Source organism: Miscanthus floridulus, chromosome 5 (assembly GCF_019320115.1).
Source record: "Miscanthus floridulus cultivar M001 chromosome 5, ASM1932011v1, whole genome shotgun sequence".
In the NCBI taxonomy this organism is placed as follows: Eukaryota; Viridiplantae; Streptophyta; class Magnoliopsida; order Poales; family Poaceae; genus Miscanthus; species Miscanthus floridulus.
The window spans coordinates 35,720,938-35,735,512 of record NC_089584.1 but is presented as its reverse complement, the minus strand read 5'-3'; the positions used below and the strand labels follow the sequence as shown (position 1 = coordinate 35,735,512).

Here is a 14,575-nt window from a genome sequence, read left to right as displayed (position 1 = left end):
CTTCAAAAGCCTCTTTATATCTTTTCTAAATGATAGGAATAGAGATTTAGTGAAAAAAATGCCCTCCAATTTCTTTAGTTAGATCTCTAAGTATATAGTTGTTCTCTATTTTGAATTTCTTGCTAGCCAAAAATGAAGATGAAGAGCGAAGCCAGCTCTCTAGAGTGCATATATACTGGAGGGTGAAAAAAAATGAGAAATCATTTTATTCAAATGACTTTTCAAATGATGACTAAGAGAGCAAGTTTACGAGACTCTTGGAGATGCTCTAAGGGCTCTCGGAGATCAATGCTATAATTTGTATACTAAATTAAAGCAGTTTAAATATTTTTATTTAATCTAATATATAAATGAAATGAGTCGTATAAATCCATTTAACATACCTACACCTATAGCTCTAGATCCAGGCTTTCTAAAGCTATTGGACTAACAATTTTTTGATGCAACTATTGGACTAACTATTAGCAGCTAATGGATTTAAACAAGGCCTAAGTGGAAGTACATTTTTTCTTAGAAAAATATCAACTTTTCTAAGCAACGATATGTTTAAGTCCACTCATGCTAAGAGCAACTTAAGAGACTATTTGTATCCTTCCTAATTTATCGGAAATTTGAGATTTTGGTGAAAAAAAAACCTTCCAATGACTTTTTTTAATTGAATCTCAAATATAGACATTCTCTATTCTAAGTTTCTAGGTGGAGAGCATTCTAGATTTCTTGCTAGCTAAAGATGGAGAGCATTCCAGATTTCTCACTAGCCAAATATGGAGTGCGGACAAGAAATAGAAAAACAGTTAGAGGGTAAAAAAATAATATAGAAAAGCTATTTTTACTCAAATAACTCTATAATAATTTAAAGAGTAAATTTCAGAAAGACTCCTAAAAATCCTCTAACAGTTAGCATCTAACATTACTACTAGTAGAGCCAAATAGACCTATTAATTTGCCAACTACGGTAACTATTCGCTCCACTAGCCAATTGTCAGTAACTATTACTACCCTCTATTCTAGATTATAAAACGTTGTGGTTTTTTTTAGATACATAAGTTTTGCCATGCACAAATATACACTATATTTAGATACATAGCAACTAATACATCTAGAAAAGCCAAAATATTTTATAATTTGAAACGGAGTAGCTAGCTAATTATTAGTGCTAATGTATCAAACAGGTTCTACATAAATAGTATCACCATGTTAATAAAGCTGCAAATTTCCTTCGATACATGAATTTGGTTCTTTGTAAGCATAAAGGGAAAACCAGGATTAACATGCCCTAACTGGCATTCCAACCAGTCGGCCCAATATTTCAAGAACGTGAATGAAATAAACCCTACCTACTACTATAATGCTGCTGTTGATTATTACAGACAATTATAGATTCGTTTCCGGAGTTGAAAGAATTTCTGAACAGCAAGAAATGTGACAAAATTATTTGACGGTCTCAAACCGTGTTAAACACCCACAGAAGTTCGAGGTGCTGCCAGTTAACCTCTTAAAGCTAAAGCTCCTCTCCATATGCGACAAAAAATATTAGGAAGACAAAATAATCAGAAGGAAAGAATCACATCCGATTCTCAGATGTGATCACAGACTGCGTTTGTAAACTCTGATGTCGATGCCTTTCCACCAAGATCAGCAGTCCTGTACTTCCCCTCAGCGATGGTCTGGAGGATGGCGTTGTGGATCCGGTCTGCTTTGTCGTTGAATTGCAAGTGGCGCAACATCATGACAGCACTCAGCATAAGAGCAGTCGGGTTCGCGAGGTTCTAGAAACAATCAACAAATCCAGTACGGGTAAATATATAGCAACTGTAATACCAATACATCGAGATGTTGACAGGAGGAACATGCCACACAACTTTCAGGTTAAAAGCATTAAGCTGTGTATCTAAATAAGTATCAGATAATTATACATTATATGTATATGAAAGACATTAACTGATGAACTGCCTTGAAAAAACACAAAACATCATTGAATCAAGTGACCCTATTGATTCCCTAACATATCATGAGAAACCACACAAGTAAAACACAACAAATTATGGTAGAAAGCAGAACCATGACCTACTCACCTTGCCAGCAATATCAGGAGCAGAACCATGAACAGCTTCTGCCAGACAAATGCCGCCTTCACCAATATTGCAACTGGGAAAATAAACAAACAAATGTGAGCATTTGCCGTATCAAGACCCAAGGAAATTAGATTAATCAAGTTTACCTGGGTGTTAGGCCCAAGCCCCCGATCAAACCAGCACATAGATCGCTAATAATGTCACCATATAGATTTGGCATCACTAATACATCAAAAAGAACAGGATTCTTCACAAGCTGAAGGAAGATGCAGTTCATTATGAGTTACATCAGTATCAGCGATAGTAAGAAAAAATTGATATCCAAATAGCACAGCCTGATGCTTTAGGCAGGCCATCACTATCAAGAGCACAACAACAGTTGACCGAAAAACGGACACATTCAACTGACAGAACATACCGTCATACAGCAATTGTCAATGATGACTTCCTCATATTGAATTTCAGGGTACTTCTCAGCCACTTCACGGCAACACTACAAGTACAATAAAAATCAAGAAAACGTAAATTCTCAAGGAAATAAAAAGAATTGCATCTATGAAAAGAAGGAACAATGGTAGCCCACAAACCTTGAGGAAAAGACCATCTGTCTTCCTCATAATATTGGCTTTGTGGATCGCAGAGACCCTTTCCCGGCCATTGGCCTTGGCATAATGGAAAGCATACTCTGCCACTCTCAAACTTGCTTGGCGGGTAATAATTTTCAAACTTTCCACAACACCTCTCACAACCTGGAGTGAAACTAGGACAAGGTGAAAAAGAATCATGGTGACAATAGTTGAAGCAACATGTCTTTAAGAATGCTTACCTGATGCTCAAGACCACTGTATTCTCCTTCGGTATTTTCACGAATTGTCACAAGGTTAACATCATCATATCTGGTCTTGTAGCCTGGGAGGCTGTTGCAAGGTCTGACATTGGCGTAGAGCCCAAGTTCTTTCCTTAATGTAAGATTCAAAGATCGATGACCCTTTCCAATAGGTGTAGCCATAGGTCCTTTCAAGCCAACTTTGTTTCTACGCACCGACTCCAGGCTTTCCCAAGTCAAAAAACTCTCTGTTCTGGGATCAACTTCTGTACCAACATAGTGTTCTTCCCATTCTATTGGTACCCCTGCAACATTGAATACCTGAAATAGCAAAACGAAAATCTTCAGGACATTAAAGAAACGAGCTACCTTCTCAGATATCATGCATCAATGAACTTCATCCACTAATTAATGACAGTAGCAAGACCAGCACCACTGCACATTTTAGCTGAAAGCTGCAGTTTCACAATTGACGTAATCAGCTTCCATTTTGCAACCATGTTTGGAAGTTCAAGATTTGCATAGCATGGACAGAGATGCATGTCCAGCAATAGTTGTAAGATTCCATTCCAGCAGAAAATTCAGAGACATGCAAACCAGAAAGAACAATTTGCTGTTGCAATGTGGTCAGCCAATGGATACCAGTTGATACAGAGATAGAAGCATTGCTCAGCAGCTCTTGAACATGTTGTTCAACCATAAAGGAGGGCTTTAAAGGAATTGCAATATATAAGACTAAGGAGTTAAATCATGTAAAGTAAATAACCTAGCTACTGATTGTCATGAAACATCCAATAGCAGTTCCTCAAACCAAGAACAAGGGGATAAACTCTCTTAATCACACTTGAATGTAGTAAATAAATTAAACTTCCAAATGCCTTGTAACCTAGTGTCCTCATTAGGGCATCAAAGATTATAAATATGCCCTATAAGGCTAGAATCCAACAGCTCCATTAGCAGAAAAAAAAGGAGTTGCATCATCCAAGTACTCTCTTTAAACACCCATCCAAACTATTTCCAGAAAAAAAAATATGCATTGCTGACATAAGTGTGTGCCTGCCACCTGGGCACATTAAAGCAGCATGTCTGATGTCTCATCTGGCACAGTGTATCAGGTGAGACGTGTGTGTTTTTGTTGGATACTGTGTGCCTCACAACAGAATATAGTTTAAGATAAGGAAAAAGAAAGAAGAGAGGAGGTTGCTAGGCCTAAATGAAACTCAAATCTTTTAGTGGAGTGGTCCTGAACTGAAGGTGTAGATGTAGCATTTTAAGACTGTTTAACCCATTATTAGTTTATAATCAACGTGAACTGAAGGAGCATAGAAGGCAAGAGATGAGCAAAAGGTGAACAGAGATTATCATCATGGAGATGACAAAGCTCACTGTTCTAAAGTCCAGCCTCTTAGGCCTTACCATTCCTAGTACTCTGTGCATGAGAAGGTGCCGTCTCGGTATTGCATATCACTTATTCACTACCCACCCTGCCAAACTCCTATGGTCATAAAATAACGAGTTAAATGCATGAGCGGCCCCTAAAAGGGTGTCACTTAGGTCCACCAACTTTGAAAACGCATTTATGGCTCTCTAAACTTGTTAAGTGGTACACCACAGTGGCCAGTATGGTCCATAGATGGACCTACGATGCACCATTTAACAAGTTTAGAGACATGCAGTCCACCACTTAACAAGTTTAGGGAGCCAGAAACACATTTTCAAAGTTCGTGGACCCAAGTGACATCGACAAATTTAAGGGGCACTCATGCATTTTTTAACTATAAAATAATTTGATAATTTACAAAGATAACATGATATGGCGAATAAGACATACAAAGTAAAACAGTACTTTTAAAAGTATTCAGCAATAACAGCTTTATCTGTGTAGATCAGGGGCTATGATTGCTATGTATACTGACAAATATAGCCCCAGTTGAAAGAACAATTCCCTAGCTGATCCAAACACCAAAATTAGAGCCAAAGGATATACTACAAGATATATTGTATATCTATGTTTATAGGCTACTCCTGATGCTTTTTGTATACATAATTTTTCTATGCCTTGACCCTCAAGTGCAACTTGAGGACCTAGTGCCTCACATCACATTTGCCTTCGACTGCATTGGATCTAATAAAGAGAGTTGATACAGTGAACGCAACAATAGCAGTGTCTTGATTACAGTAGTCACTGAATGTATACTTCATTCATATAATGCATTTCAGACAGAATTGGCCAAGGTGCAAATCACAAACTTATACAAATTACAAAATAATAAGAGACATAAATAACTGGTAGGGACATACTCTGAAAACGACAAATGACTATCCCACTTCAAGATGAATATCAAAACAGAAAATAACAGAAATATACACAAGTGACATAAATAACATTTTTTGGAAGAACACAGCCTGTCTCAACTCTCAAGTGCTCCTCCGTCAGTAAGAACAACTGCTTTCAATAATAGCATCCCCACATGGTCACCCAAACTGTCATATGCTAGTGTCGGATCAATATCCATAAAGAACCCCACAAAAATAAACTTTATATAAACACGGCACACATGCTGGAGTTTGCATTTAAGTTATAGCTACCATATTGTGGAATGCAAGATGATTTCTCTTTCTCACGCCAGTATGCCACTAACTAGAATCGATTTAAAACCATAACGAATGCTAGCTCTTGAATAGCATATATATACATTATGTTTCAGACACAATGAAAAGTAAATGCTAATCTATCTTGTTATGAGAATAAGAGAAATGAGCATTTGTTTTGTTAATGATTGCTTAGTATTACCCCTATCTTATCTTACTAACTCAAGTGGTCAAATTCATTATTACATGTAAAATTGTTTTCGCTCTTTTCTAGCCTGATGAAAGGAAAAACTTAGGAGTTAGGTCAGACAAAAAAAGTAAAACATAGATCTTTCTATGAGTATAGGCATCAAAAAACAGAACACCATCCTGCATGCCATGGACAATATGTTCCTACAAGCTTAGCTTCAAACATAGCTTTAGTTTGTCTATCTATCAAACAAACGAACTTTCCGATTTACATGTAGACAATCCAAATAATTGTACAAAGGAACCAAACCGAACCTAAATTCAGTACCTGCTTGACAGACTCGGCGATCTCTGGCCCGATGCCATCGCCGGGTAAGAGCGTGGCACGGATGGTCTCCCCGGACTCCGTTGAAAACGGCGCCACGGCCGGTGCCAAAGCCCTGCCGGCTACCCGCGGCAGGACACTCCCCTGCAGCAGCCTCCGGAGCGCCATGCCTGCCCCCCACAGCCCTGCGACAGCCAACACCACGCACGTCAAACCTGATCGAACGGGACGCCGCCTGCATATATATAGTGCCTAACAACTCAAACGGTACGCGAAACCGCCCGCCCCCACGCGCGGAATTCGATCGGAGGAAACCCTCTAGATTCGAGGGGAATTCAATCGGGGGAGAGAGGCCCGCCCCCGATTGAACGGGAGGCGATCATAAAAAGGCAAGGAGGGGTGGGTAGCAAGATCGGAGGAGGGGATGTACCGGACAACGAAGATTCGCAAGGGTTCGCAGCGGCGGCGGCGGCGGGCGGTCGCCTGCGGCGGCGAGGAGGTGGGAGGAGGGGGGAGAATGGTGAAGGGAGATGCGGAGGAGAGAAGCGTGGTGGTGGAAGGAGACTTCTTCCGGGCCTCCTCCGATTTTTCTGGCCGTCGATATGGATCGGACGGCTGGTGTTGCGTGGGCCTTGCCGCGTCGATGGTGATGCTTTTTTTTATTGCGATGGTAATGCTTGTTTGTTGCGCAAGCAGAAGAGAAGATTTTGGGGTTTTTTTTTCCCGGAGATAGAAGAAGATTCTTTCAGAGTTGGCCTTGGGCCCAATTTTTTATTTTACCGTAGAAAGAAACTTGATCTTCAACGACCGCAAAACAATTGTTTTTAATTGTAAATTGTAAAGTTCATTGTCGTCTTGGCTTTGGAGAGCTTCTTTAACTAATCTCAAGGAGTTGGATTAAAAAAATCATGTATAGCGTACGTCTGGTTATTTCACATATTTGAATCTGGTTGTTTTGATTCACATGAAATCTCTCTTTGCGGGCAAATAAAACTAAAATGGGACTGGATTTTTTTTTCTTTCCTTGAAAAAGGTTGTATTTGATGCTCTACATTCTAAAATATATACACTTCTATTTTTGTTGTAAGTCGAATGGTTCTAAATTTGTCCGACCACTAGTATTATAATTTCAAAAGAATGGGCATCAATAAATCTATCATGAAATATAGTAGGAGGAACCGTCCAAATTATCAAGATTGAACTCAACTATCGGCCTTTTGCTAACATGGCTTGAGCAAAATAATCTCGTCCCTCCCTAATATTCGATATGCAACTCGTGCAAACCCAGAAAGAACACATATGTCCCTTGCACAATTAAGTAATCATGATATGGTACATGATAGGACAAATTTAAAGGTTAGTTATAAATCTTGATTACACTACAAGCCTCAAACTGAAACTATACAGATTTGGGACTCTTGCCTAACCTAGAATGGTTATCATGCCATGTTTCGTCTAGGCTAATTACAAGGGCTTCGGATCGTACATGGAGATTCCATGGACCATATGCAAGCTCAAGACAAAAACTCACAAGTCTCTGGAGAAGCTGTGTTGGGGCTTTGCTCGAATCATCCTTAGGATTTGGCCATGGTTTGCTAAGGGGTTGCTTCCAAGATATTGCTAGGTGAGTCTATGACACATTCTAGGAAGGTGTATAGGGTTGGTTTTGCCATGTGAAGTGCTACTAGATCATACATGGCTTAAGGTTTCTAGTGCTAGGCTACTAAGTGAGGCCTACTTTGGTATGCCATATGCACATATGCAATAATTTAGGTAAGAAACATCTTAAATTATAGCACATGTCAAAAATAAAGCTAACAAAACTAGTTTCATGATTTTTCAACCTATAGAGAATTCATTATGTTTAAGAAAGTTAACAATATATTAAATTTAATTAAAATTATAAACATAATTTGTTGTGCAAACCTATTTTTAAAAGGTAGAGGATAACATAATAAATTCAACAAATTTGTCTCACAAATATTTGGAGCTATATTTGTTTTTCTTGTGATTTTTTGCAGGATCATGTGTGTTGTGTGCATATGAAATGCCTGTTGCGTGGATGAGGGTGGTGGACTGACCAAATCTAGGGCATGAAACGTCTAACGTAGTCGACATATAGACCAACACCGTTTTCATGGTCTATAGGTTCTTTTAGTTTGCGAGGCTACGACAGTTTATACATTATTATAGACGAGGTTCTCTCTCAATCTTTAGTAGCCCTTTTGAGAATAAGAGAGATCTATCAAGGATGGATAATGGTAGTGTTAAGTTAATATCCTTTTTAGCACTCACTATCATCAAAGAAAAGATTACAGTCTCGCGCGACATTAGGGTCCATGAGATTTAGATCTAGTCTACTCTCATGAGATATTACAATGCCACAATTGACGGATGGTATACACAGTAAGATCCTTCTTTGTCACCTATTTCCCATTCCAACAACTTGCATTGAGCATTTGCTCATACAAGTGAATATGTAATGATGTAGTTTTACACCAAAACTGGATCTTTGGGGTGATAAGTACAAGTGCTACATACAGTCGTAATTAGATGATGTTACAAGAAGCAAATTTGATTTGTAATTAGTTTGTTTCCCTATCCAAAAAGTCATACAACTACGGTTGGTGGTAGATTTTAATTTTTATGGGGTACATTTATAACCTGAATTACCTTTTCTAGCAAATAAAAGAAAAAAAGACTCCTCTTGGGGTGGAGTGGAGGGAGCATTGAACCTTAGGGCATTCTTGGTGGGCTATGGCTCGCCAAAATGGGTTCAATTCTTATTCCTGACAAGTTGAAACTCATGACAAAACAACTTCTATTTTTAATGGCAAGATTTCCTTTTTCTAGATTTTGCGTCTTAGAAATTCATAACATTTTTATACGAGCTCAGATGGAGAACAAAATTTGTATGAAATTGTGAGATCTACAAATTTTATAGCTGTTGGTGATGAAATAATTGATATAATGTTCAGATCTTTATATAAAAAAGGTAATGAACTATAAAAGTGTATATGTTACTCGAGATCAATATTTTTATATAAGTTATATCCCCATCCTAGGTCATACTAAAATTTTATGTCAGAAACTCATAACATTTTTATGTGACCATGTATGGATATAAATTTATATGAACATTGTGAAACTCAAAAAGATATACGGCTTCATGGCTTGCAGCATTTCCATTTGAAATCATCTTAGTGCCGCAATAGGTACAACTTTGTGCAAATACACATCTAAACATAGTATCGATTATTTCAACACTAAGAAGACTTCAAATTTAAAAGTTATAGTCATTGAGCTCTTAAATTTTCATATTTATTTTATCTCCACCCATGGTCATATACAAAAAAGTTAAGACCTCTGAAGTACATTGTGTAGAAAACAAAAATCTTTGTCATTTGAAATAGCGAAAACAGAAATACTTTCCTCCGTCCTAAAATACTTACCTTATAGTTTTCAAATTTTATCCCAGAATATTTGATCTTACGGCATCCCCACACCTATAAGGTCAAATATTTTGGGACAAGGAAGTATTTATGTTTAAATTGGCAGAAATTTTTTGTTAAAAAATGACAGAATTTAAATCCTCCATTTCTATTGGCAAGACGAGTATATTTTGCAAACTTTGATTCGGACAATTATTATTAAAAGACAAATTAAAAAATCTCATCAAATAAAAAGAAAATCTTTTCCCAGCTGCCCCGGAGGCCCGGCCGGCCGGCCTACTACATGTCACATTGTCACCTCTGCTATTTCTTCACCCGTTCACCCGCGTTCATCCGGCCTCCGTTAAATCTCTCTCCCTCCCGGCGACGACCGGGCGACAGCCGCTGCCGCCCTACTCCAGGTCCCCAGGTCTACGTCGGACCCTTCGCCGGCGACGAGCACCCACCAGGTATGCCCAACCCTTCTTCCCTCCCTGCTGCGCGAAACCGAGCACCCAAACCCTAACTAAAGCTATTTGCATTCGGATCTGATCTAATTACAAGTGTATATGTATTATATGCCTACTGAGTACTGACTTCGATTTTTTGGGCAAAATTATCGGGTGTACACCATGTCTCGGGTCCGCCCCTGTTCTGATTTCTGGAGAGCAGAGAGATCTGTCACTGATTTCGCAGTCCTCTTGTCAGATGGCGAGCACGGGGCGGTCGATGCTGCTGTCCCTGCTGCTCTTCGCAGTGACGCTGTCGCTGCTGGAGATGTACAGAGCCAAGTTCGCCTCGTCGGAGCTCATGACCATCGCCGGTGGATTCGTCTGCTCCCTCCTCTTCCTGTTACTCCTCACCGTGCGTTCCCCCCTTCTAGTTCCTGTTGTTTCTAACTTTCTTTCTCGTTCCAAATGGTGCATTGGTGCAGAAGCCATTGCCCCTCTTTGGCTCTTTCTGATTTGCTAAATTGAAGTGGTAGAAACTTGTATGGCCACAGTGAAGTAGTAAATAAACATAGGGCGTGTTTGGTCCGAGGAACCACCCGTCGTAAATGAGGTAGTGCACTGTGAAATTTATTTGGTGGGATGACTCCATCCTCATGCTTAGGTCGTGGTGGATCAATCCATTTTATGGTTACTTTTGTGTTATAACATTAATTAGTTCTGGATTCGTCAGCTCTTCATCAAGAAGTGTGCTTACTGCTTGGAATTTTGCCTTATTATGAACTGATAATTGGAACAACTGTTGCAGTTTATTGGAAACTACCAAGAAGCTAGTGGAGATAGAACTGGGTGGGGTGCAGGTATGTGTGGCATATGATCTCTCATGTCTTCTCGTAGTCTTTATTTTACTTTGATCACTGTCGCTCCTCCTTGCAGTTGTTGTAGCACAACTTGTAGCTCTTACTGTAGCTGGCACTGTCCACCGCGTCTGTATCACAACATGGTATGTTACCTTGAACACACACCACTGAGTTTTTTTTTTACCAGCCATTAGCATTTTTTCTGCTGCATGGATCCATCAATGCTTCCTTTCTGCTAAATAAGGGATTTGTTGAGAACTTGGCATTATCAATAGGTGCTGGTTTGAACATTCTATTGGAATGTTTGTCTATGAGGTTTTCTTCTTTCTGATGTCAGAAAAAGAAAACAAGTCACTTGTTTGAGTAAAGGAGTTGGAACCTGGAATAGTTAATTGAGTCATTTGTAAAACTTCGTTTGTTGTTATTAAGGCATACATCATATTCATTTGATACAAAATTTCTTGTGAACCTGGGATCTTTTTTTTCCGGTGCTGTCATCTTAAGGTCAAAATGCACAATTCACATGTTCAACCTCGAAACTGCTGACTAGTGTCAACATAGATAACATACATTATGTACTCGTGCTAGTTGGAAGTTGGAACTGATTTCTGGTCACCAGCCAGAGAATCAAGTACAGTATGCAATATCTGTCCTTTGTTCGCTGTTGTTAACTGTGTTGTTATGAATATTAACACTAGTATTTTCGCATGTTTTGAAAACTATAGAAAATGCTACGGTCTGACTACACTGCTATTCATGAGTTTGATGTTGATCCATGATGCCTAATGTGATCAGCACAACGTTTAAGTTTGTAAGATGGATGACTAGTTGGCTAGCAGCTGAGTAAAATCCATTTTATACAAAATGATATATTAGTGATCCTTCTGCAGTTTCAGATTTGCAGTTTGTTAATATCGCTTCCAAGCTAAAGTACACCATATATTTGGCAAAACTCAGCAACTTAACAACCATGCCTTTTGCTAGGATGCTAGCTTTCTCTGGTATACTTCTTGAATCGGCATTTTGCCTGGTAAAAGTGTGTTGGTGGAAACTTATTATACTATCTGTGGTTGTTTGCTGTGAAAGATCAGGCAGCAGATAGACACCATTGCCATAATACCATAGAGTATTCATCCAAGACCCTAGCGATTTTACTTTTTTCTATTTTTGGTGCTCATTCACTCCCTTATATAATATATGTGGTAATTTGCTCTGAAAAATCGGGTAGCAGATAGGCACCATTGTGAAAAATACTATTGAGCATCCAAGACCCTAGCGTTTATACTTTTCCTATTTTTGGTGCTCATCCTCTCCGTTAATCATAGTTATGTGTTTTTTTTTTCTGCAAGTTCATGCCACAAACCCAGTGAACAAACTAACCCTGTTGGTCCACTTTGCTGCAGCTTCCTGTTTTCCGCCGGGCTCCTTTACGAGGTTGACAAGCTCTCTGGCATGATCCTTGCGAGGAGTGAGTCTAAGGTGAGGCGGCACTAAGCACAGAAGAAGCACAGAAGAGATGGTATATTCATGTACGATGACGTGTTTTGTATGTCAAACTGGAGCGTTAGTTCGTGCTCGCCATCGGAGTTGAATCCATCAGGCCTTTTCTGCTAGGCATGTAGGGGCTCTGGATGCTGGATACTGGTGCGTTTGCACCGAGGTCGCATTTTGATGTTTGTCTAATCAATTGACTAGGTAATTTACCACCTTTTGCTGGCCTCCGGATGTCATTTTCCTTTCGCCATTCTCTCAGTGCGTTGCATCTGTGTGCAATATGGTTTTGCCATCTTTTTGGCCCCGTTTTGCTTGAACTTATTAGCTATGGTGTAATATTTTTCTTTCGCAACAAATCAGCGAGCAGTACTTTTCAGTCTGTCTTTTGGTCGCTTAGCTATTTTTCCACTCCAGGTCTTGTTTGGAAGTAGTCGGATTTGCATTAATCTACATGTGTTGGTGATGGATTGGAGTAGAATTTGAACTAAATTTCATCCCAACCATTTCACTACATGTAGATTGAGGTAACTACGAGAACATTCAAACAAGGCCTCACTGTTTTTTTTTATCTATTGGTGAAACGCGAGGACATGTCCTCCGAGACAGGAAGTTTGATGGCACACAACTGAAATAAGATAATAATATATGATGTCATCCTATTGAAAACAAGGGTTGATCCCAACATCTACAGTAATTAAGCAGACATTTGCCGCCGGAAATTTTGAAACGAGCAATGTCTCTCTTTCACAGACTAGTAGACTCGCTTGTGGTCTTGTGGAGTGTAGAAATTGGAATCGGTCTCCTCGGATAGCGCCAGTGGATAACAACAAAGTCTACGTTCGGCGCCGGGACGAAACATGCCGGACTCTACAGAAAGGAAAATATTAGAGTCCAAGTTATCTTAAATTAGGAATATTTTCTTTAGGGTCAAAAATTATGATGAGTCGTGCTTAGACAGGAGTCGTGCGCAAGTCCTGGGTATAAATATTAAGCCCCAGCTATTGTAAGAACAATCAATCAAATACAAGTCAATTACTTTTTTCGGCTCCAGCCACCCCTTAGGAGTAGGAGTAGAGTAGATTTCGACGAGTTCTTCAGCGAGTACGGCTGCATCGATCCGGTCGACCTCCACTGCTTGTCTGTAAGTACCGTCATGATTTATACCTCTGTTCGTATGGCTGAATCGATCCGGTTGACCCCCACTACGACTCTGGTATAGGCTAGTTATCGACTCTTGTCTAATTCAAGTATGGCATGTGTGATCCTACCTCACACTCCACTGCTTGAATTAGATCAAGGTCAAGTTATCGGCTCTACCTTAGTATGACAATCTTTGGTAGATTCATTAAGTTACCGATATTGCTTATTGCTTTCATTGTTTATCTAATTACAGTAATATCACTCTGCCCGATTGAGATTGATCTAGATCGGCTTTATATCTTATTTAACCCATCATTTGCTAATCTAAAATTGATCTAATCTACACCTTAAACGATGAATTATGTCTTATCGGCTGTTTTATATCAATCTTAATCGTGAATAGCGTGCGGTTAAGACATGTTCGATCTTGAGTAGATCTATTGGTTAGCGAGAACTGTTTTATGGCAAGTTATCACAGACTGTGGAATTCTGCCTCTCACCCCACGTTAGCACCATGGAGTGAGGATCGTTAGTTGGTAGATCCGTTCCTGAGAAGACATGACCTTAGCTGTGCGCTATGCCTGAATCGGCTGTTTAGTCGATATCGTGCACTTTCACGAACACTTCACATTACGAGACCATTGAAGTAGAGATAAGTTGAAAGATATGTTAGCCCCATGATCTTATTATTGTATTACGGCCTGCATGATTCTGCCTCATGCCCCACTAATATTAGTAATGAGTTAGGATTGTCGAGTCTATTGTTGTTATTACGGCCTGCATGATTCTGCCTCATGCCCCACTAATCATGGCGATAGATGAGATCTAACGTGTTCATTAGATTTATCTTTATTAAATGGTTAAGTGGTGTTGAATTGTTTCTTTATATAAAAAGAAGTTCGGTTACTTGTAATCATTGACTCAGTATAAACCGATCATCATTGATATCTTATTGCCATTGATTAATATTTGATTAAATAACATTTATCCTGAATGATAACCGATTCTTCTTATACAAGTCCATGAGCTTTAATCGATTTATTCTTATGAATATGCTGAAATCGACTATTTAGTCGATCTCCTCTCATATCGGCTCTTAGAGCCGCACATTCAGGACTGTCTAGTAACACCGGCATGTTCTGCCCTTAATTACTGATGAGCTTTCTCTCCTTGTCAATTGCAGGGTCAAATTGA

General features: G+C 39.2%; 2 protein-coding genes across 3 annotated transcripts; one reads left to right on the top strand and one right to left on the bottom strand.

Moving 5' to 3' along the window:
• Positions 1-1,267: 1,267 nt before the first annotated feature.
• Positions 1,268-6,588, bottom strand: LOC136451945 (isocitrate dehydrogenase [NAD] catalytic subunit 5, mitochondrial-like). The gene is made up of 8 exons (XM_066452623.1): positions 6,438-6,588; positions 6,011-6,192; positions 2,902-3,222; positions 2,663-2,824; positions 2,494-2,568; positions 2,222-2,331; positions 2,076-2,148; positions 1,268-1,769 (listed from the first exon to the last, which is right to left on the bottom strand). The coding sequence occupies exons 2-8, from the start codon at positions 6,173-6,175 to the stop codon at positions 1,578-1,580; spliced, it is 1,098 nt and encodes a 365-aa protein (XP_066308720.1). The 5' UTR covers positions 6,176-6,192; positions 6,438-6,588; the 3' UTR covers positions 1,268-1,577.
• A 3,146-nt stretch (positions 6,589-9,734) lies between these two features.
• Positions 9,735-12,486, top strand: LOC136451944 (uncharacterized). 2 transcript variants are annotated; one of them, XM_066452622.1, is made up of 5 exons: positions 9,735-9,908; positions 10,147-10,302; positions 10,696-10,747; positions 10,824-10,890; positions 12,151-12,486. In XM_066452622.1, the coding sequence occupies exons 2-5, from the start codon at positions 10,147-10,149 to the stop codon at positions 12,239-12,241; spliced, it is 366 nt and encodes a 121-aa protein (XP_066308719.1). In that variant the 5' UTR covers positions 9,735-9,908; the 3' UTR covers positions 12,242-12,486. The 2 variants fall into 2 exon arrangements, with proteins under 2 accessions (XP_066308719.1, XP_066308718.1); XM_066452621.1 differs by having other exon boundaries at positions 9,736-9,908; positions 10,111-10,302.
• The last annotated feature ends 2,089 nt before the right edge of the window (positions 12,487-14,575 follow it).

Bases quoted from the DNA above. Each gene is read 5' to 3' on its own strand.
- LOC136451945 (XM_066452623.1), bottom strand. From the start codon at position 6,175: ATGGCGCTCCGGAGGCTGCTGCAGGGGAGTGTCCTGCCGCGGGTAGCC. The intron at 2,569-2,662 runs GTTTGTGGGCTA...TTGTACTTGTAG, and splicing joins CAGATGGTCTTTTCCTCAAG to TGTTGCCGTGAAGTGGCTGA. The intron at 2,332-2,493 runs GTATGTTCTGTC...ATCTTCCTTCAG, and splicing joins TTGACAATTGCTGTATGACG to CTTGTGAAGAATCCTGTTCT.
- LOC136451944 (XM_066452622.1), top strand. From the start codon at position 10,147: ATGGCGAGCACGGGGCGGTCGATGCTGCTGTCCCTGCTGCTCTTCGCA. The intron at 10,303-10,695 runs GTGCGTTCCCCC...CAACTGTTGCAG, and splicing joins TCTTCCTGTTACTCCTCACC to TTTATTGGAAACTACCAAGA. The intron at 10,891-12,150 runs GTATGTTACCTT...ACTTTGCTGCAG, and splicing joins CGCGTCTGTATCACAACATG to CTTCCTGTTTTCCGCCGGGC.